Raw genomic sequence first — 23,149 nt, 5'->3', positions numbered from 1 at the left:
GCATTTATATTTCAGGGCTTTATTCAATTTGCATTGTGAATATGCTTGAATAGTGAATATAAATTAATTATAAACATGTGCAGATGTGTAAAGGATATCTTAGCAAATTAAATACCTATTAAAATATATATACAGTATTGTACGAATGCAATAAATTGTACAGAAAATTATATACATTACCTCAAAAGAAGTGCATTTTGAAAGATATTTTCCCATTTGATTAAAAAATGTAATTAAAGTCAGCATTTTAAGGAATCAATCTAACTACTGTATATTTCTAGCCATTTCCCAAATGTTGTTTACACTTAATCTTCACTTTTCCACAACTTATTGAGTCTTTCCATCTATTAACTGACCATCTTCTTTTAGGCTTCATTATTATTATTATGATAGTACTGTACAGCCAGATTCATTCTCGACTCACATTCGAGAATTCCAGGCTCAAATCCTGAGCAGGACAGAAATGGTTGGGTACATGTTCTATCACCTAATTTACCCAAGGACCACTAACACTAGTGGCCTCGATGAGGACAGGAAGCTGGCAGCTTGTCAAAGGTCCCTTCATTTGTACTGATGATTTTTTCAAGCTGGATTTTAAAATTCCAAAGTTTTTCAGCATTAACAACTTTGGCACGTAGGCAGTTGCGTGGGTTTAAAACCCCATAGGTGAAAAAGCATCTCCTATTTTCTGTCCTACATTTGTGGCTTGTTGAGGTTGAAATCTTTGCTCCTTGTTCATGTTACATCTGACCTTTTTGAAGAAGTTGTTTGGATCAATATCCTCCAAAATGTTCAGTATTTTAAAAGTTTTGATGAGATAAGCTGTGTCATGTCTGGTTTGCAGTGTTGTTAGCCCTGTGGCCCTCAAATGTTCCTAGTATGAGAATCAACTGTAGATTTTTATTGGTTTTACTTTTGAAAAAAGCATACGCTCGACAATTTTTTAGTTCAATAGGAAGTGAGTTCAATAGACTGGGGCCCTTTTATTTACGTGGAATGTTTGCACAGATTTAGTCCGACTCTAGAGATATCAAAGAGATATTTATTCCTGGTGTGGTGCTCATGGGTTCTATTACATCAAGGAAGAAATTCAGCTCTGGATTAGCACTTAGAAACGAGGTTTATTACATGTAAATAGTACAAGAGAATGCATGGAGTGAGTGTACGTTTAGCATGTTTAGGGATTTAAACAGAGGGTCTGTGTGTTGTCTGAAGACAGAATTTTTTATCGGTCTGATAGCAGATTTTTGCAGAGTGACGATGGGCTTGAAGTAATTTGCAGTGGTTGAACCCCATGCACAGATACCATATGCAAGATAGGGATAGATTAGCGAGTAGCATAGTGAAAGAAGGGCAGAGTGGGGAATATAATATCTGATTTCTTTTTGTCCTTTTCTCATGCCCTTGCGCCACCCATAGCTCTGCTGTTCAACTAATTTTTAGAGTGTCATACCTTCTCTGATATCCTTAAAAAAGCAAGAGTAACGCCAGTTCATAAAGGAGGCAATCCGGCAGACATAAACAATTATAAACCAATATCAAACCTACCCATACTATTAAAAATATTTGAAAAATTTATCTAGAAACAGCTCTACTCCTATCTCATAAAATTTGACATACTCAGCCTCTGTCAGTTTGACTTCCGCTCCCAAAAAGAGTACCAACGATGCAATTATTAGTCTCCTTGATATAATCTACTCAGCCCTTGAAAAAAATGAGTTTCCGACTGGACTCTTCATTGACCTGAGAAAGGCCTTTGATATTGTTAATCACAACTACCTCTTACTTAAACTCCATCATTATGGAATGATACAACCTCTCCCACTCTTCCAATAACCGTTGGAGTGCCACAGTGGTTGGGTCTGTAGTCCTCCCAGGCACTGCATCTGGTCTGCAGATTGGTTACCTCAGGCGTGGTCGAGCCACCCTCATCCCTTCTGGTCTTGGTCCCAAAGTGGGATTCGGTGTACCTACGGTAGATTCTCGATCTTTCAGGTCTGATTGACTTCATCCCTTGCCCAACTTTCTGTATGACCACTTTGGCTTATGTTCATCTGCTATCAGGCTGAGGCTTGGATAGTGTCCCAGGACCTCAAGGATGTGTATTGGCACATTCCTATTCCTCCGGGGCTTAGGGACTGGTTAGGTCTTTACATGGGGATGTCGTGCTTATAACGCCAGGGTTTAAACCAGGTTCTGGTTTGAACCTGGCCCCTTGCACGTTTACCAGGCAAGCGTGGGTCGTTGTGACGTGACCAGTAAGGGGGTTCGTGTGTTGGCCCACCTCGATGACTGGCTGGTGTGGGTCCCAGTCAGTCTGCATGTCAGCTGGCCAGAGATCTGGTTCTTTCCCAACTTGCCGGGTTCAGATTCCTGGTGAACTCGCGGAAGTCCCAATTGGTGCTGTTCCAGGTACAGATTTAGTTGGGTCTTGTTTGGGACTCTCGGTCAGTATCTCTCTCCCTGCCTCCGGCATCTTTGCTTCACCTGCATCTTTGTCGTGCTTCCTCCAGGTGAGATGGGGGCTTAGTGCTCGTACTCCATAAATTGTGCGGCTCCTTCACACTTTATTATAAAACAAACATTAGGTATATTATTTTACATACATACATGAACCAGTATTGGCATATTTGTATTATAAGATTGCTAATCAAGCAACCTAATTACTTCTCTCTCTTCCTTACCTGTTGTGTGAAAGCAGAGGCAGCCCCAACACAGATGGAGAGTATGTGGTAGGTGAGCATGGAGAGGAGCATTGTGCGAGCATAGTGCTTGTCTGAGGTCCCAAGCAGTGACCACACGAACACGCACAGACCTACAATAGAAACATAGTTACACCTGCCAAGTTTTGGGACCACTGAGATACGCAGTTCTTAAGTTTAATAATTTAGCTTGTAATACTTTTCACGCTCACGGCACGCAAGAGTGTCAGGTAGATCCAGGTAAAAAAAATGGAATGTAAATATGGTGACATTCAACAAATTGTGCAGAAACTGGCGGTTCTTCGGTTGATAAGTCTGCAAAGGCCGTGGTAAAGTAATTAGCATTCCGGAAAAGGCGGGGGGGGGTAGGAGGAACCACCTTACTCTATGAAACAGATGGCTAGGAGGCCCCATGTAGCTCTAAAAACATATAGCTAGGAGGAACCACCTAATCTTAAGAGAAAGGTGCCTAGGGGGCGCCTCTTAGCAGGCAGAAAACAAAATACCAACCTGCCAAAGCAGCACCGGCGACGCGGGAGGCGGTGACGCCGGCGCCCTGAGGATCATCATCAGCCTCCGTCATGTCAGGGGGCATGACCCCCAGGTGGGCGGCGATGCCGGGGAAGAGCAGCAGCAGGAGGGTCTCCACCGTGACTCCGGCGCCCATCAGGACGTGGGCGGACCAGAAGCCTCGGGGCAGCCGCACGTACAAGTGCTCATTGTGACCCAGCACCTGTGAGATCTGTCGACACGGAGCACACTTTGTATCGCATACACTATATCACTGCGTCACCATACTACTACTTGTACTACTATTGCTACTACTTGTACTATTACTTGTACTACTACTATTTGTAGTACTATTACTGCTACTTGTACTACTACTATTTGTAGTACTATTACTGCTACTTGTACTACTACTATTTGTAGTACTATTACTGCTACTTGTACTATTACTTGTACTACTACTATTTGTAGTACTATTACTGCTACTTGTACTTTTGGTACTCGCAGAAGTAGTACTGCTACTTATACTACTTGTACTACTACTTCTGCTACTTGTACTATTAATACTTTACTACACCTAATACTACCATTATTACTACTACAGCTGCTATTTATAATATTGTAATTGTTACATTAATATTATTAATAATAATTATACAGTAAGCAAACACCGCCCTATCCCCGCTGGAGAGGGCGGTGTTTGTGGTGATGAGGAGAATGAGAAAAATCAAAATAAGATTTTGGATAGAATGACAGGGTGGTGGTAGTATTATATTTTAAAGTAATTAGCACCAGTCAGTCATCTAGAGACACACTACTCCTATGCTCTTTACTCAATCCACTCTACTACTCTCTCTACTCCTTCCTACTCCTCCTCCTCCTCTTTCTTCTCTCCCTCCTGACTCCCTTCTTCATGTTCGCTCTCCGTTTTCTGTTCCCGCTGCCTCTACCTTAGTCCCTCCCCCATGTTCTATCCACTCACATTTATTCTATCCTCCCTTACTCCTTCTTCCTTACTTTTCTTTACTTCTCATTATTAAGGAGTAGAAAACACGCGAGGTGTTACACCTGTCCGATAAAAAACTTAAGGGTACTAAAGTTGACTTCGTTTTCGACTTACAGTCATGAATTCCGGGTTCGAGTCCTGGTCGGGACAGAAATAATTGGGTTCTTCCTATCACCTAATGTCTCTGCTCACCTAGCATTAAATAGGTACCCAGGAGCTAGTTTTGGCGTTGCATCCTGGGGTGGGTCAGTAGTTCAACTTTGGGGGTTGACCTCGATATAAGCCTATGTATATATACACAGGCTGCCTTGTCACCCCTACAAAATGAATTATAAACTTGCAGATAGACAAAGGGACAAAAACACCAACACTTGTTTAATATAGCGTAGTTACCCCAGTGTTGTCGGGACCTCAGACGAAGGTAACGTTTTCTCTATTTCAATCTGCCGTAGGATTTACAAGGCTCACTACCAATCACAGAGTAATACCCAGGCTGAGGAAGAAGGGTCTGCCACTGACGCAGGCTGGCCTGCGTCAGTGGCAGACTGACTGCTGCCTCGCCACCCATTCAATTTACTCAGGAGTACGTTCTCTCTCGTCTCGTACTTGCTTGTTTGAAAAACATTATCCGTGGAAGCGTTGTGTCGCTGAGCGGATACAAGTCACATTGTACATAAGACTTGACAATCCTAGTAATCCTGACAGTAACAGACTTGAAATCCTACCTAGCCTTACCTAACCTAACCCAATCGAACCTAAAACATCCTAATCTAACGATACACAATTTTGACAATCATAAATCTAGCTTTTATCGATCCATCTCTCGTACAATTTAACCATACCCCCGTTGGGCGACAGAAGAGAGAATGTTAAGAGAGTTTTAAAGTTAAAACAAACTTCTCTACGCCATCGCTTCTAGGTGACTGGAGAGTGTCAGTCAGAGTCTTGACAATCACAGCTCTTAACAGTCAATGGAATTTCTGGGTCAAGTACTTGTATTTCCCCATAGTGCTCAAGTGCGGATCGAATTACTTGTGCGGCCCTGGTTCAACTGCTGCATAATCTTAGAGTCCCATTTGTCGCTTTACATAACGTGAACTGCTCGTTTCTACATCTGCTCTTCTAAACGATAGGGAATTACCAACAGATATAACCCAAGCACTTGGGGTAATTGGTACACCGACGACCCTGCTTTTTTGTAGGTAATTATAATGTATATAATTCTTATATACATTAAACTCTCCATCGTGCACATAGTTACAGAAAAATAAGAGGATGGGTTGTATTATATTGTAGCCTGAAGCAAAGAAACATTCGTCTTGATAAAGAAAAGTTAAAGACAAAGGCACAGTAACAGGTCCTGACACGTATAACCCAAGATGATGAAGATGTTCTAGAATCGGTTACTCAGAACAAAAAGTTCCAAGCAGCACGGGCTATGGTGAGCCCGTCGTACTTACCTTTTTTTTTTTTTACCCAAGAATACAGTATTAAATATATTGAAAATATAATAGTAGCTTCTTTTATCCAGAATTTTCTATGTCAGTTTTGTTCTTGATTTATATAAATGATATCAATAATGGCTTATACTGTACCTTATCTACATTTGCATATACACTGAGCTAGGAAGCCAAGTTTCAACAGCTATACAGCGACGCATCACACGTAGACCTAAAATCAACTTTTCTAAAGGAACAAAAATGAATTGTAATGCTGATCAATTATTGACATTGGAAGCCAAAATACAAATCAAGCTACTGTACGAACAACAAAGAGTCGATGAAAGTAAATATATGTTGAAAAGAAAACCAATATAGTATTAGGCTTTATTAGGATATCTTTCGATCTGTGATCAAAGTTATCCTCGCTATGTACTGTTTACCTGTACGTCTCGTACACGAATATCCATAACCAGGCACTTCAGTGGTTAATGAACCAGGCCACGAGAACACTGGTCCCCAGGCCGACAAGGAGGTACGAACACATTTTGACCTATCAATCATAAATGGATCATAACAAAGTCCCTCCATCCCCCATCGCGCCCTAATGCCATGTCACTCTTTCTGTAAACTTCATCTGTTGCATACGACGAGTCACAACAACGTGGCTGAAGATATGATGACCAAACCCCACGCCAGAGGATAACAAACGACGAAGTTTCGGTCCGTCCTGGACCATTATTATGACCACATACGACTTAATAATGGTCCCGGACGGACCGAAACGTCGTCGTTTCTTCATTCTATGGTATGTGGTTTGGTCTTCAACTGTTGCCTATCTCTCCTCCATGTCCTCCCATTCCTTACCCCTGTGTCAACCCATCCTCGTGTTCCAGTATCCCCCAACACTCCATGTCACTCCCTTCCACAGTACAAACCCCTTTTATTAGAGCGCCGTCGTACAGCAGCCTGAGGCGCGACGCCCACCAGGGCATTGTAGCATCGGCTGGAACACACAAAGCGACTTACCTTGGACCTGTGGATATCCCCATTGTCGGTTTCCCCGACTCCCAGTATCTTTCGGGTCTTGAGCCGAGAGTGGAGGTCCCCAGACGAATGTTTCCTGCGGGAGAAGAGAAAAGAAAGTTGTTATTCACCTGACAGACTCTCACAGGTCGGGAAGATGGGTCTGAGACCCCCAAGTAGCCTCGAGGAAAGTATGTAACTTGTAGCTTAAGACAGAACATGTCTTAAACAGAGCTCTTTCAGCTTAGCTGCAACTCTCATTTGCCGAAACTGGCCACAGTTTAATCTAATAATTGTGTTGGTAGGACAGGTTAATACAAATGCCAAAATTGCCCATTCGTAGTACATAACCATGTAAACAGGGTGGCAATTGGGCGCTGGTCAAGCAAAAAATAATTCTAGAATGAATGATGATCGAAGGTGTTGTGTAGATCATAGGATGTTAGTCTATGCCACAAGATAACTGTGGAATGGTAGGTAGTCCATTCCACTAGATGGATGAGGAATAGAAAATAAAAAACCACGTTCAAATGCTGAGGCACCTCTCCTATTATTTCAGGCACTATTATTATTATTTATCCTACACTATTATTTATTATTATTTACACTGAAATACTATTATTTCAGGCACCTCTCCTGTTATTTTTACCCCAGCTTCATGTATGCTCGTCCAAGCTTCGGATGGACATCAAAACACACCCTTCAGTCCTGTGTGTTCAAAATCGTCAAAATCTAAATTATTATCTGTATTATCAAATATAATTACGTGTACAGTTATACCTTGGTTAGGTGTTCAGTTCTGTTGACACTTATTTGTATTTGCAGCAGGAGGGTAAAGAATTTTGAAAGATGTGATTCGAACAGAGGACGTGAGCGAAGCCCTGTTTGAGGAATGTTCAAATGTTCAAACGTCATCAGTTGAGTCGTATGTTTTCATTCATTAACGGGGGGGGGGGGGGTTGGTAGTTGAATTAACGAGCATTTAGCCTTCGTTCATGGCAACGGGGTGAATTATTTATGAATGAAAAACACGCATGACTCAACTGTAGCACACCATTCGCTCTCTCTCTACCCTCTATTTTTATTTGTACTCAACACATCTTATTCTTTTTACCCATTAGTTTTAAGCTTTAGTCATTAATGTTTTTCCTGCCCGAAACGCTTTGCGTAATAGTGGCTTTAGGCATTGTATGTACTAGCTCTATCTATAAAGCCAACAAACTTTGTAAAATCTCTTTATGTATGTACCTTACCTAAATAAAATTATTAATTATTATTATTATTATTATTAACTGACGTTGAAACTTTTCTCGAACCGCGCAAGGGAGGCCTACCTGCCTGCTCGTCTCTCTCTCTACCCTTCCTCCCTATCTCCCCAATCCACATACCCCCACCTTCCATCCTTTCCTCTCCTCCCTCCCTCTCCCTACCCTCCTTCCTCTCCCACTACCTACCTTCTTCCCTCTATCCATTAGACTGATGAGGCCAACGCTCTCATCCACAACACACACACTTACCCGCTGAGTTTGGTCACTTGCATTAGGTTAAGTTTACTCGGTGTCCCATACACAGACAAAGTGTGTATGGGACACTGGGGCCGGACACCAACACCCAGGACACACAAGCATACTAAGGGTGAACACCTACACCCGAAAAAAACAAGGACACATAATAGTGTGTCCAGTTGTACAACTTCTTGGATTTTTGCATTCGCCGCGTCCGTTACTTCCGTTATGTCTGAAAATTTGAAATCGAAGACTATTCCCAATAAAATTTGTGAGGCTTCCAGGGAAATTTTTGGGTTTCATCAAATATTTTTTGATTTATTGATTTCAATTTATTGATTTCAATTATTTTATTGAATAATCATTATGGATTTTTACATTGTCCACCCGCACTTCATATTCATTGTTTATAGCTCGGGAATGATTCAAGCAAGTCGAATTCACCACACAGTGTAAGAAATTGGTTGTTAGGCTAGGCTAAGATATTCTAGGCTAGGTTAGGTTAAGCCAGGCTAAGCTAGATTAAGCTAGGATAGGCTAGGTTAAATTAGGTTGGATTTAGTTAGGCTAAGCTAGGTTAAGATAGGCTAGGCTTGGCTAAGCTAGGTTGGTAGTGCATTAATGGCATTGGGAAATATCATAAGCACTGTCCGAATAGAATTTTCGACACTGTTTTCTGGAGAAATGCTCCCATTGTATTCCTTCTTAGACCTTCTGGTGTTTGGTGACAGTGTTAGAATTGCCCACACACAGCCCCAAGACAGTGCCCACACACAGCCCCAAGACAGTGCCCACACACAGCCCCAAGACAGTGCCCACACACAGCCCCAAGACAGTGCCCACACACAGCCCCAAGACAGTGCCCACACACAGCCCCAAGACAGTGCCCACACACAGCCCCAAGACAGTGCCCACACACAGCCCCAAGACAGTGCCCACACACAGCCCCAAGACAGTGCCCACACACAGCCCCAAGACAGTGCCCACACACAGCCCCAAGACAGTGCCCACACACAGCCCCAAGACAGTGCCCACACACAGCCCCAAGACAGTGCCACACACACAGCCCCAAGACAGTGTCACACAAACAGTGCAATACAGTAACTTTCATTAAGCAAGTAAGGGTCATTCGCACATTAATTGGAAATTTGCAAATGTGGCCGAGTGTCTCCTCCCATCCCGCGCCGTCACGCCCACGCACCCACTCTCCTGTCCGCCCACTCCCCGCTCTCACACCCACACTCCTGTCCGCCCACTCCCCGCTCTCACACCCACACTCCTGTCCGCCCACTCCCCGCTCTCACACCCACACTCCTGCCCGCCCACTCCCCGCTCTCATACCCACACTCCTGTCCGCCCACTCCCCGCTCTCACACCCACACTCCTGTCCGCCCACTCCCCGCTCTCACACCCACACTCCTGCCCGCCCACTCCCCGCTCTCATACCCACACTCCTGCCCGCCCACTCCCCGCTCTCACACCCACACTCCTGTCCGCCCACTCCCCGCTCTCACACCCACACTCCTGCCCGCCCACTCCCCGCTCTCACACCCACACTCCTGTCCGCCCACTCCCCGCTCTCACACCCACACTCCTGCCCGCCCACTCCCCGCTCTCACACCCACACACCTGCCCGCCCACTCCCCGCCCACACACCCACCCTGCGTCGCTAATATTTCCCTGCGACTAATTTAATCAGAAGCGAGTGATATACTCCATCGGGCCTCCAATATTGATCAGATCAATACTGATCATGGCCCTTCCAGACGTATGGGGATTAGGATCTGGGATATGAGAGAAAAAAACTGGGATATGAGGCCAAGGAGCTGGGATAGGAGAACAAGGAGCTGGGATACGAGGACAAGGAGTTGGGATACGAGGACAAGGAGTTGGGATACGAGGACAAGAAGCTGGGATACGAGGACAAGGAGCTGGGATACGAGGCCAAGGAGCTGGGATACGAGGACAAGGAGCTGGGATACGAGGACAAGGGGTTGGGATACGAGGACAAGAAGCTGGGATACGAGGACAAGGAGCTGGGATACGAGGCCAAGGAGCTGGGATACGAGGACAAGGAGCTGGGATACGAGGACAAGGAGCTGGGATACGAGGACAAGGAGCTGGAATACGAGGACAAGGAGCTGGGATACGAGGCCAAGGAGCTGGGATACGAGGCCAAGGAGCTGGGATACGAGGCCAAGGAGCTGGGATACGAGGCCAAGGAGCTGGGATACGAGGCCAAGGAGCTGGGATACGAGGACAAGGAGCTGGGATACGAGGACAAGGAGCTGGGGTACGAGGCCAAGGAGCTGGGATACGAGGACAAGGAGCTGGGATACGAGGACAAGGAGCTGGGATACGAGGACAAGGAGCTGGGATACGAGGCCAAGGAGCTGGGATACGAGGACAAGGAGCTGGAGAATAGGGGCATGGAACTGTAATATAGTTTCACGCTTCTTTGTAGTGATAAAGGACAGAGTGACGAACGTTGAACAGCAACTTGGACTATCGGGGATCGAACGCCGACCTGCAGAAAGCGAGGCCGTCGTTGTACCGACCAGGGTAAATGTTTGAGCTTACTCCCTCATCCATCACCCCCCCCCCATACATACACTAATCGGGTGCTCACAAACACTTCCCCAGGGCACAAAAACACTCCCCCAGGACACACAAACACTCCCCCAGGACACACAAACACTCCCCCAGGACACACAAACACTCCCCCAGGACACACAAACACTCCCCCAGGACACACAAACACTCCCCCAGGGCACACAAACACTCCCCCAGGGCACACAAACACTCCCCCAGGGCACACAAACACTCCCCCAGGGCACACAAACACTCCCCCAGGACACACAAACACTCCCCCAGGACACACAAACACTCCCCCCGGACACACAAACACTCCCCCCGGACACACAAACACTCCCCCAGGACACACAAACACTCCCCCAGGACACACAAACACTCCCCCAGGGCACACAAACACTCCCCCAGGACACACACTCCCCCAGGACACACAAACACTCCCCAGGACACACAAACACTTCCCCAGGACACACAATCACTCCCCAGGACACACAAACACTCCCCCAGGACACACAAACACTCCCCCAGGACACACAAACACTCCCCCAGGACACAAACACTCCCCCAGGGCACACAAACACTCCCCCAGGACACACAAACACTCCCCCAGGGCACACAAACACTCCCCCAGGACACACACTCCCCAGGACACACAAACACTCCCCAGGACACACAAACACTCCCCAGGACACACAAACACTTCCCCAAGACACACAAACACTCCCCCCGGACACACAAACACTCCCCCAGGACACACAAACACTCCCCCAGGACACACAAACACTCCCCCAGGACACACAAACACTCCCCCAGGACACACAAACACTCACCTTTACCACACACTCAGGCGGGAACATAATACTATAGGAAAGCACCATTGAAGTGATGGTCAAATATTATCAGTGGATGAGGTTACCAGATGCTGAAATGTATCTCCTGCCTCGCCCCACCTGGTCCCATCTCCTGCCTCGCCCCACCTGGCCCCATCTCCTGCCTCGCCCCACCTGGTCCCATCTCCTGCCTCGCCCCACCTGGTCCCATCTCCTGCCTCACCCCACCTGGCCCCATCTCCTGCCTCGCCCCACCTGGCCCCATTGTAACAAACTAGGCTGGTTGTGAGAATTATTCCAGAAGGTTCCAGAAGTTTCGTGTAGGGACCTGACCTTCAACAACACACATTCCCCTGGGGATTAGCAGGTCTGAGTCACAAATGGCGGGCGTCTCTGTTCATAGTTGTGTATAATGAATCATCCTATAGTATTCAGTAATTTAGAGAAATTAGCCTTTATTCATTTTGTATTAAAATTGTATTGTATAATATTACTGGGTACAATATCAAGAGTATTCTAATTATTGAGTTAAGTCACCATCAGTGACATCACGAATCAGATCTAAGTTGTAAGGCGGAGTGACCTGGCGGTCATAGGTCATCAGTGTTGACATGTCCACTATTTTCTCAAAGTTTTAATAACCATTTTGGTGATCGGGAACAGCTCTGCCGTTAGATGTTTGTGTAATTTAATTTCAGTAAAATAATTCAACCAGTCTGGATCAATTCAGTACAAACAGAGGTTAATTGTTATAACTTAAACCTGGCTAAGTAACTGGGTAAGCGATGCGGAACAATACAATGCTCTAGTCTGGGGTAGACCAGACGAGGAGAGATTAGTGTGGAGTCCAGATCAACTGGGGGAGGTCAACCATCTTACCTCTCCCCCAAGACCAGCCCCCAACATCTTTAGCTGGTCAACATAGAGGTATAGTTGCTATTTGTTATTTATAGGGATAGTCAACTCATTGTCGTCAGGTCAAGTAGGGAGTGTTAAAGTGACAGGGAGTGAACATATTTAGATTTTGTTTTAGTTTCTTTTAATAAATTAATTAGTTAATATTTTGCATTTTTATTATTTCCATGTATTTCTTATATGTACAGTATGTGAACTTGTCCTGGTCACGTGGTCCACACAAGGCAGAGTTGGATTGGGCGTCGATTCTAACATCGAATCGGAATTCATCATTCCCGTGTAATTAATTCCACACTTAAGAACTCTCAAGGTCATCGGTTATAGTGGGGATCAAGCCCCAAGGTTGATTAATTAGCATGATCGATCCAGACCTCGATCATTGCTCTGTGTTACTGGTCTGGTGGTGGCGGCGGAGGCGACTCTAGGGTTTTGCTCAAAGCCTAGGTCACGTCATACTGGGTGTAGAATCCTAAGTCGGTCAATCGTCTTAGGACCACGTGGCGTGGAGTTGGCTTTGGTAAAAGTTTTGGAGTCCCATGTAGAGAATAAAAAGTAAGAATACGGGTAGAGGGGGAAAAGAAGAAGGAAAGTTAAGTCGAGAGAAACCCTCCCCGTGTTACACCATCTCCTGCCTCGTCACCTGCCTCTCAAGTTGTGACGTCATTAAATTGATGCACTAAACTGCCCGAACCTAACCTGCCCGAGGGCCCATGGACGAGGCTGAGAGCCGCTATGACTTATAGTCCATCATATTTTGTCCGGTCGGGAATGTGTCAAAATGGGATGCATTATTCAAGAGGCCGTTGTCTGCGTGCCGAGAGGTAAACCTCGGTGTGGAAACACAAGTTTACTATACTCCTGCTGCTACAGGCTGCTTACTGGGAATGTGTAACAAAAAGGAGGCCTGGTCTCCTCCAACAGCCTGGTTGATCAGTCCAGCAACCAGGAGGCCTGGTCGACGACCGGGCCGCGGGGACGCTAAGCCCCGGAAGCTCCTCAAGGTCCTCCTCAAGGTGGTCAAGGACTGGGCCGCGGGGACTCTAAAGCCCCGAAATCATATCAAGATCTCATCTCAAGATAACAGGAAGGCAGCTAACGTCCAAGTTAGAGAGAAAAGAGCACTAGAAAGGACAGCCTCTTCAGGGACAAAGAGCCCCCTCTCAGAATTAGAGGGGGGCAACCTTCTCAGATGGAGAGGCGCCGGGTGAGAAGCCACCAAGATGAAATCTGAGGCAAGGAAGACTTCCAAAAGGAATTCGATACTATATACCCAAGAGACCAGAAAATGCTCACAGTTGGTAAATATTGGACTCCCGCACTTCATCTTAAGAATATTGTCTTCAGAAAAGACAACACTGCATCGCTCTATGAAAACACGTATATAGAGTGAAACTAATTGCAGAAGGAGATAGCTTGCAGAATAGGAAGACTTCAGTCTTCTACCAACAGATACAGCTTTTATAAAACTATGAACGAGTCTACAAGCTGTGCTACTCGGGCGGAACATTCAGCTAATGGATAGGATCTTTCCCTGATGCAAGAGACGACTAAACAAATCCACAAGGGCCGTGACGAGGATTCGAACCTGCGTCCGGGAGCATCCCAGATACTGCCTTAATCGACTGAGCTACGACAGGGTTAAAATCGGACCCAGGTTCGAATCCTCGTCACGGCCCTTGTGGATTTACTCATTTGATGCATCACGTTAGTGTTATCTCAAGAGTCGGCTGTTACTACCCGCCCCGTGAGCAGTTACACCGCCACACCTACAGTCAAATACAAGCTATAGTTGGGAAGTAGAAATTATCGTCGACATGAAATGGCCCTTTTGTAGGAGGGGAAATATTCCCTTCACGGGAGGGGAAATATTCCCTTCACGGGAGGGAAATATTCCCTTCACGGGAGGGAAATAGCCCCTTCACGGGAGGGTTTCCCTGTACTCTTTCAATAGTAATCTTCATTTACGTCAGGAAACAAAATAACAAACCACAGCAAAAGAAAGAAAACAGAAACAAAGAATATAATAATAATTACAATAACGTGAAATATCCTACCCTTCTTGTATATAAATTAAGCCAAAATAGTATAAATTTGTGTCTGTATCTTCCCTGATTTACAGTCTACCTCCGTTTTCGTTCAACTGCGATTTATGTTAGTTTCCGTTCGAGTCCTTCACGATCATTTTTTGTCCCCCCATTTTCTTCAACACCACACAAGCAATTTTCTTCACCCTCTACCACACTATCGGACCCCGCCACGCCACGCCGGCTGGGAGGGGAAAGAGGGGATGGGATGGTGGGGATCAGACCCCTTTCCCATACACAGCCCCGCTCCTGTGCCAGGTAAGTCCACTACGGGCTAGCCATAGACCGTGCTACTTGCAACTTTTTGTTCCGAGTTGTTGAATCTTAAGCATCAACAAGTGGTGAGTGAAGCGTGAGGAGGAGGAATGATGGGGGGGAAGAGTGAGGAGGACAGGACCCTCCTGCACACTTAAGACTCGTGCACTCTGACAGCGAGTCCGAGCTCCACCCTTCATGTGACACATTTCTCTAATCTGTGTCGTGAATATGATAGCAGGCGTCGCATTCCTACGGGGTGAATACCGCTGTGTGTGTGTGTGTGTGTGTGTGTGTACTCACCTATATGTGCTTGCAGGATCGAGCATTGACTCTTGGATCCCGCCTTTCTAGCTATCGGTTGTTTACAGCAATGACTCCTGTCCCATTTCCCTATCATACCTAGTTTTAAAAGTATGAATAGTATTTGCTTCCACAACCTGTTCCCCAAGTGCATTCCATTTTTCTACTACTCTCACTTTCTTCCACATACTCACTTCCACTTTCCACATACACATACTGTGTGTGTGTGTGTGTGTGTGTGTGTGTGTGTGTGTGTGAGAGAGAGAGTGGGTGTGTGAGTGTTCACTCAGATATGAACGCTGTACTGGGAGATACTGAAGCATTAGTCTATATTCAGAACCACTTAACACGAGTCTTCACCCACACCACGGGCGAGTGCGTGCACACACACACACACACACACACACACACACACACACACACACACACACACACACACACACACACATGTTTGTGTACATGTTTCATTGTTCTGTTTGCAGTGGCAATATTTTGTAATTTTCTGTTGTTTTTTCTTAGTAATTTAGCAAAGTGTTATTTTAAGTGTAGAGTTGATACTTGAAGTTTGTGGATTAAATGTCATTAAAGTGATTGTTCCATTGCTGAGTTTGACGAGTCCAGTGCTTTATTCATTAAAGTAAATTAAAGATCTCACTGAGTTAAATAATTCCTTTTAATGGTGTCCCAGTTAAGGGATTATCAAATGTAAGAGTCAGAGTGAAGCCTGGAGGGAGAGACGTCCTCCCACCTCGCCCCATCTATCTCCTACGTCTCCCCCCCATTCCTCTCCCCCAGTTCTCCACCCTCCCTCCTGCACCCGGCTACCCTCTTCCACATCCCTCCCATACACCCCCTCCCTCTTTCACCCAATCGTTACCCTTGCCACTAAGGAGCCCACTAAGACAAACCTCTGTACACAAGAACTCACTAAGCTCAGCACAAAGGAACCCACTAAACTTAAGTGTTCTTATCCTGCATTACTACAGCGATCTTACACTAAGATACAATACGCAATGATTTTTGTCTTTACGCACAAGGTCAGAAAAGATGAAAATCGCATGCATACGCTTTCTCTCACTCGGCATATAAAGTTACTGAGCTCACACTAGTCAGATCTATCGCTTGCTAATCAATCTATTGTCGGCTTGCTGGGCTGGGTCGTCTCTCTCTCTCTCTCTCTCTCTCTCTCTCTCTCTCTCTCTCTCTCTCTCTCTCTCTCTCTCTCTCTCTGTTCTCTGATTTTCTCTCCCTCTGTTCCTTTCTGAACCCATTCTCTTTTCCCTCTGTCCGTCTCATCTTCGCACCCCAAAGACACTACGACAAATTATTCGGAAAAGTTTTTGACATCTATAATTAGCTTATCACTCCAAGAGACAGTCAGCTGCAGATGAACTCCTAAAAAACCTTCCAAACGTAAAACACTCATCAGTGTTCACGTCCAGTGTCGCTCACAATGTCAACAAACGAACTGGGAAAGCTATACCTTTGAATGCAAATTCATTCTTATTGTTAATCGCAGACTGAATGTGCGTATATCTCCCGCGTATAGATATGAGGGAGGGAAGGAGGAGGGGTACTGTATGGGAGGGGGGGGGGCAGGGAGATACATTATATTGCCTCACCTCTGAGGGTAGACACATTCGGTGGGCGCTGAAGGTGGTTTAGTGTAGGTGGTTCCCGCGCGGTCGTTGGTGGTGACGCAGGTGGCGCCACCTTCGTGGGCCGGGACGAGGGCGGGAACATCTCCAACGGTCTCCGACATGGTGTAGGGACTCGGGCACCTGTGTGACGGGCACCAACACTGACGGCGGTGATCTCCACCACCCTTCACCGCACCACTGGACCCACACTGACGCTCACACGCACTCAACACCACCACCACACACACCACTACGACGACACACCACCACGACGACACACCACCACCACCACGACGACACACCACCACGACGACACGACACACCACCACGACGACACTACACACGACGACACACCACCACCCGTCTACTACCACACCTGCACATGGTCCTACTACCGCGCGCCCCTCCGCTCTCACTCCTCTACCGCCATTAACAACATCCTTATAAGCGTATTGTTGGAGCAGGTTGCTAAGCCCCGCCACCAGTCCCACCACTCACAGGGTTCGACCCTCCCTCCTGCCCCCGTGGTCAGCACCCTCAGCACCCTCCGCGCCCCGCCGCCACCCTCCTCACCTCACCAACACCTCCCTCACCTCTCTGTGCTACGGGGAAATAAATAAATATATATAGGAAAAGTCCGCAGCTCTCATCCATCAAGGTTAAGAGTGTGGCGGCGGCCGCGCTGAGCCCCGGGGTGACCCTACCCACTCCTGCTGCCCCGCACACACCTGGTGCTGCTACACCCCTGGTGCTGCCACTCACACACCTGGTGCTGCCCCACACCTGGTGCTGCCTCCACACACCTGGTGCTGCCTCCACACACACCTGGTGCTGCCCCACACACCTGGTGCTGCCTCCACACACCTGGTGCTGCCCCACACCTGGTGCTGCCCCCACACACCTGGTGCTGCTACACCCCTGGTGCTGCCTCCACACACCTGGTGCTGCTACACCCCTGGTGCTGCCTCCACACACCTGGTGCTGCCCCACACACCTGGTGCTGCTACACACCTGGTGCTGCTACACCCCTGGTGCTGCCTCCACACACCTGGTGCTGCTATACCCCTGGTGCTGCTACACTCCTGGTGCTGCCCCCACACCTGCTGCTGCCCCCACACACCTGGTGCTGCTACACCCCTGGTGCTGCTACACCCCTGGTGCTGCCTCCACACACCTGGTGCTGCTACACCCCTGGTGCTGCCTCCACACACCTGGTGCTGCTACACCCCTGGTGCTGCCTCCACACACCTGGTGCTGCTATACCCCTGGTGCTGCTACACCCCTGGTGCTGCTGCACCCCTGGTGCTGCCCCCACACCTGCTGCTGCCCCCACACACCTGCTGCTGTCCCCACACACCTGCTGCTGCCCCCACACACCTGGTGCTGCTACACCCCTGGTGCTGCTACACCCCTGGTGCTGCTACATCCCTGGTGCTGCTACACACCTGGTGCTGCCTCCACACACCTGGTGCTGCTATACCCCTGGTGCTGCTACACCCCTGGTGCTGCCTCCACACACCTGGTGCTGCTATACCCCTGGTGCTGCTACACCCCTGGTGCTGCCTCCACACACCTGGTGCTGCTATACCCCTGGTGCTGCTACACCCCTGGTGCTGCTACACCCCTGGTGCTGCCTCCACACACCTGGTGCTGCCTCCACACACCTGGTGCTGCTACACCCCTGGTGCTGCCTCCACACACCTGGTGCTGCCTCCACACACCTGGTGCTGCCCCCACACCTGCTGCTGCCCCCACACACCTGGTGCTGCTACACCCCTGGTGCTGCCCCCACACCTGCTGCTGCCCCCCACACACCTGGTGCTGCTACACCCCTGGTGCTGCCCGACACCTGGTGCTGCCCCTCACACCTGGTGCTGCTACACACCTGGTGCTGCCTCCACACACCTGGTGCTGCCTCCACACACCTGGTGCTGCTACACACCTGGTGCTGCCCCACACACACCTGGTGCTGCTACACCCCTGGTGCTGCTACACCCCTGGTGCTGCTACACCCCTGGTGCTGCTACACCCCTGGTGCTGCTACACCCCTGGTGCTGCTACACCCCTGGTGCTGCTACACCCCTGGTGCTGCTACACCCCTGGTGCTGCTACACCCCTGGTGCTGCTACACACCTGGTGCTGCTACACACCTGGTGCTGCTACACCCCTGGTGCTGCTACACCCCTGGTGCTGCTACACACCTGGTGCTGCTACACCCCTGGTGCTGCTACACACCTGGTGCTGCTACACACCTGGTGCTGCTACACCCCTGGTGCTGCTACACACCTGGTGCTGCTACACACCTGGTGCTGCTACACACCTGGTGCTGCTACACACCTGGTGCTGCTACACACCTGGTGCTGCTACACCCCTGGTGCTGCTACACACCTGGTGCTGCTACACACCTGGTGCTGCTACACACCTGGTGCTGCTACACACCTGGTGCTGCTACACACCTGGTGCTGCTACACACCTGGTGCTGCTACACACCTGGTGCTGCTACACACCTGGTGCTGCTACACACCTGGTGCTGCTACACCCCTGGTGCTACCTGAGCTCAGCATTCCACTTCAGCTGATTTTTCAGACATCCCTGTGTACAGGAATCGTAGCAGACGTGTGGAAAAAGGCTAACATAGTTCCAATCTACAAAAGTGGCAGCAGGGAAGACCCCCTCAATTATAGACCTGTATCATTGACAAGTGTAATAGTCAAAATATTGGAAAAATATAATTGAAACTAAATGGGTAGAACACCTGGAGAGAAATGCTATAATATCAGACAGACAGTATGGTTTTCAATCTGGAAGATCCTGCGTATCGAATTTACTCAGTTTCTATGATCGAGCCACAGAGATTTTACAGGAAAGAGATGGTTGGGTTGACTGCATCTATCTGGACCTAAAAAAAGGTTTCGACAAAGTTCCACATAAGAGGTTGTTCTGGAAACTGGAACACACTGGAGGGGTGACAGGTAAGCAGCTAACATGGATGAAAAATGTTCTTACTGATAGAAAAATGAGGGCAGTAATCAGAGGCAATGTATCGGACTGGAGAAATGTCACAAGTGGAGTACCACAGGGTTCAGTTCTTGCACCAGTGATGTTTATTGTCTACATAAATGATCTACCAGTTGGAATACAGAATTATATGAACATGTTTGCTGATGATGCTAAGATAATAGGAAGGATAAGAAACTTATATGATTGTATAGGGTCTTCTTCCCTTCAAGAAGACCTGGACAAAATAAGTATATGGAGCAACACTTGGCAAATGGAATTTAATGTGAATAAATGCCATGTTATGGAATGTGGAATAGGAGAACATAGACCCCACACAACTTATATATTATGTGAGAAATCTTTAAAGACTTCTGATAAAGAAAGATCTAGGGGTGGTTCTAGATAGAAAACTATCACCTGAGGACCACATAAAGAATATTGTGCGAGGAGCCTATGCCACACTTTCTAACTTCAGAATTGCCTTTAAATACATGGATGGCGAAATACTAAAGAAACTGTTCACAACTTTTGTTAGGCCAAAGCTAGAATATGCAGCGGTTGTGTGGTGCCCATATCTTAAGAAGCACATCAACAAACTGGAAAAGGTGCAAAGACATGCTAATAAGTGGCTCCCAGAGCTGAAGGGCAAGAGCTACGAGGAGAGGTTAGAGGCCTTAAATATGCCAAAACTAGAAGACAGAAAAAAAAGAGGTGATATGATCACTACATACAAAATAGTAACAGGAATTGATAAAATCGATAGGGAAGATTTCCTGAGATCTGGAACTTCAAGAACAAGAGGTCATAGATTTAAACTAGCTTAACAAAGATGCCGAAGAAATATAAGAAAATTCATTTTCGCAAACAGAGTGGTAGACGGTTGGAACAAGTTATTAAGTGAGAAGGTGGTGGAGGCCAAGACCGTCAGTAGTTTCAAAGCGTTATATGACAAAGAGTGCTGGGAAGACGGGACACCACGAGCGTAGCTCTCATCCTGTAACTACACTTAGGTAATTACACACACATCGTGTCAGCGAGGGGGACAGTCAGCCTGCCATCATATCTCACACCATTTCTAAAATTTCATTTCGCCTGTACCTTACCATCCCCCTTCACTCAATACCCTTACTCCCGGGTGCCTGCTAACTGCTAGGTGAACAGAGGCATCAGGTGTAAGGAAACAATGTTTTTTTTTATTTTTGAATTTTTTTTTGAATGCCAAAACGTAAATGTCCCGCAGAAGAAGTTGAGAGGATCTCATTAAGTTATAATGAGGCAGATGTCAAGTTTAATTGGAATACAGATCCTCTGTGCTTCATACTTATCACAGCCAGGACGAGGCTGTTAATTACCAATCTTTAACGAGTTCTTAACTGCTTGTTAAGCTTTGTTTTGTGGGGGGGGGGAAGGGTGGGGGTGGTAATAGGGAGGGGTGAAGACCTGGGGGGAGGAGGTGTTCCGTCATGAGGGAGGGATAATGAGGGGGGTAGGAAAGATGAGGAGTGAGAGTAGTACCAGGTGAGTGGAGGTAGTAAGATGAGGAGAAGGAAGGAGGGACAGGTGAGGCTGGAGGGGGTGAGTGAGGTGAGTAAGCTGATCACCTCACTCACTTGGGGGTCCAAAGCCCCCCCCCCCCCCATCACCGGGGGGCGGGGGTGAGGAGAGGAAGGGTAGAAGCAGCACTACGTCGTCACTCCGCCCACTGGGTGGGTAGCTGGGTGGGGCAGCGGAGGTCCGGACCACCGTGCAAGGTGAGGGCGCCTGAGAGAGAGAGAGAGAGAGAGAGAGAGAGAGAGAGAGAGAGAGAGAGAGAGAGAGAGAGAGAGAGAGAGAGAGAGAGACACTCCCTCCCATTTTCTTTGGGAAAATGGGAGGGAGTGTGTTGATGAATTAGTGTAACTGAGATAAAGACCGTAAAGTCCAATTATTATGCTTTATGTCCAGAATATAAATCTCTATGTTTCCTGGGTATTATAGACAGGTCATTCTCTTACGATGTCTGATTATTTACTAAATAAATTAGTACAGTAATTAGGCATTACTCAAAACTCGTTCATTTCCCGGTGATTTCTCTGTCTACCGTTAATACTGATTTTTTGATTGTTGCCGCCGGAGGCGGCTAGTTTATTGTGCACCCCATACCCATCCTGTGAGCGGTAGCGCAAAAAGCATTACAGAGGGCACAAAAGGTCTTTATCGGACCTCATCTTAGATTATTACATAAACAATTTCATCTGTTAATAGACAAGTGATAACCTTGCTTGTAGCAGTCTATCTTAGTTATCAACAATATATCCTGCCTCGGAGAGGAGATAAGTCACTGGAGACTGAGATAAGTCACTGGAGACTGAGATAAGTCACTGGAGAATGAGATAAGACACTGGAGACTGAGATAAGTCACTGGAGACTGAGATAAGTCACTGGAGACTGAGATAAGTCACTGGAGACTAAGATAAGTCACTGGAGACTGAGATAAGTCACTGGAGACTGAGATAAGTCACTGGAGACTGAGATAAGTCACTGGAGACTGAGATAAGTCACTGGAGAATGAGATAAGACACTGGAGGATGAGATAAGTCACTGGAGACTGAGATAAGTCACTGGAGACTGAGATAAGTCACTGGAGACTGAGAAGTCACTGGAGACTGAGAAGTCACTGGAGACTGAGATAAGTCACTGGAGACTGAGATAAGTCACTGGAGACTGAGATAAGTCACTGGAGACTGAGGTCACAGCTGGGCCAGGTGTAGGGGTGTTGAGCACACGAGAATAAGCTGAAACCTTCAGAAATACTCAAGAAATGACCTCACAGGAACAGCTGATATTGAAATACATCAATAATAAGAATTTAGTAAAAAGGAGGAGATGAAATAAAGCTGTTAAGAGGAAGAGGAGGGAAGGAAGAGGAGGGGAGGAAGAGGAGGGGAGGAAGAAATGAAGGAATAGGGATAAGTAGTGAAAAGTCAATATATAAAGAGACGCAGGAGTCCCGGCAGCTCCACAGGTATAGAGTGCTGTGTGGGGTCCACCTCTGTGGGGTCCCGCTCTGTGGGGGTCCAGCTCTGTGGGAGGCTGGGACAGGGAGTGGCTCCAGTGTTGGAGAGGCTGCCTGTTACGTTCTTTCCAGGTGTGTCTAGCAGTTGATCATGTCATGGGGGAGACATGATTACCACATACAAAATTCTCAGGGGAATTGACAGGGTAGACAAGGATGGATTATTTAACACGGGTGGTACATGCACAAGGGGTCACAGGTGGAAGCTGAGTACCCACATGAGCCACAGAGACATTAGAAAGAACTTTTTCAGTGTCAGAGTAGTTAGTAAATGGAATGCATTAGGCAGT

General features: G+C 47.3%; 1 protein-coding gene across 2 annotated transcripts in view; it reads right to left on the bottom strand.

The window, feature by feature from the left end:
* The window catches only part of LOC123773433 (tumor protein p53-inducible protein 11), a 74,776-nt gene that overhangs the window by 22,632 nt on the left and 28,995 nt on the right, over window positions 1–23,149 (bottom strand). Inside the window, exons 1-4 of one of the 2 annotated variants that reach the window (XM_045767190.2) lie at window positions 16,787–17,212; window positions 6,684–6,777; window positions 3,213–3,444; window positions 2,685–2,815 (exon numbers count right to left, since the gene is read on the bottom strand). In XM_045767190.2, coding sequence (XP_045623146.1) covers window positions 2,685–2,815; window positions 3,213–3,444; window positions 6,684–6,777; window positions 16,787–16,926 — 597 coding nt within the window. In that variant the 5' untranslated portion in view covers window positions 16,927–17,212. Of the gene's footprint in view, window positions 1–2,684; window positions 2,816–3,212; window positions 3,445–6,683; window positions 6,778–16,786; window positions 17,213–23,149 lie in introns of those variants that run through there. The other variant, XM_069317860.1, reaches the window with a different exon arrangement.

Source organism: Procambarus clarkii, chromosome 89, assembly GCF_040958095.1.
Source record: "Procambarus clarkii isolate CNS0578487 chromosome 89, FALCON_Pclarkii_2.0, whole genome shotgun sequence".
In the NCBI taxonomy this organism is placed as follows: Eukaryota; Metazoa; Arthropoda; class Malacostraca; order Decapoda; family Cambaridae; genus Procambarus; species Procambarus clarkii.
This window is presented reverse-complemented; position numbering and strand designations above follow the sequence as displayed.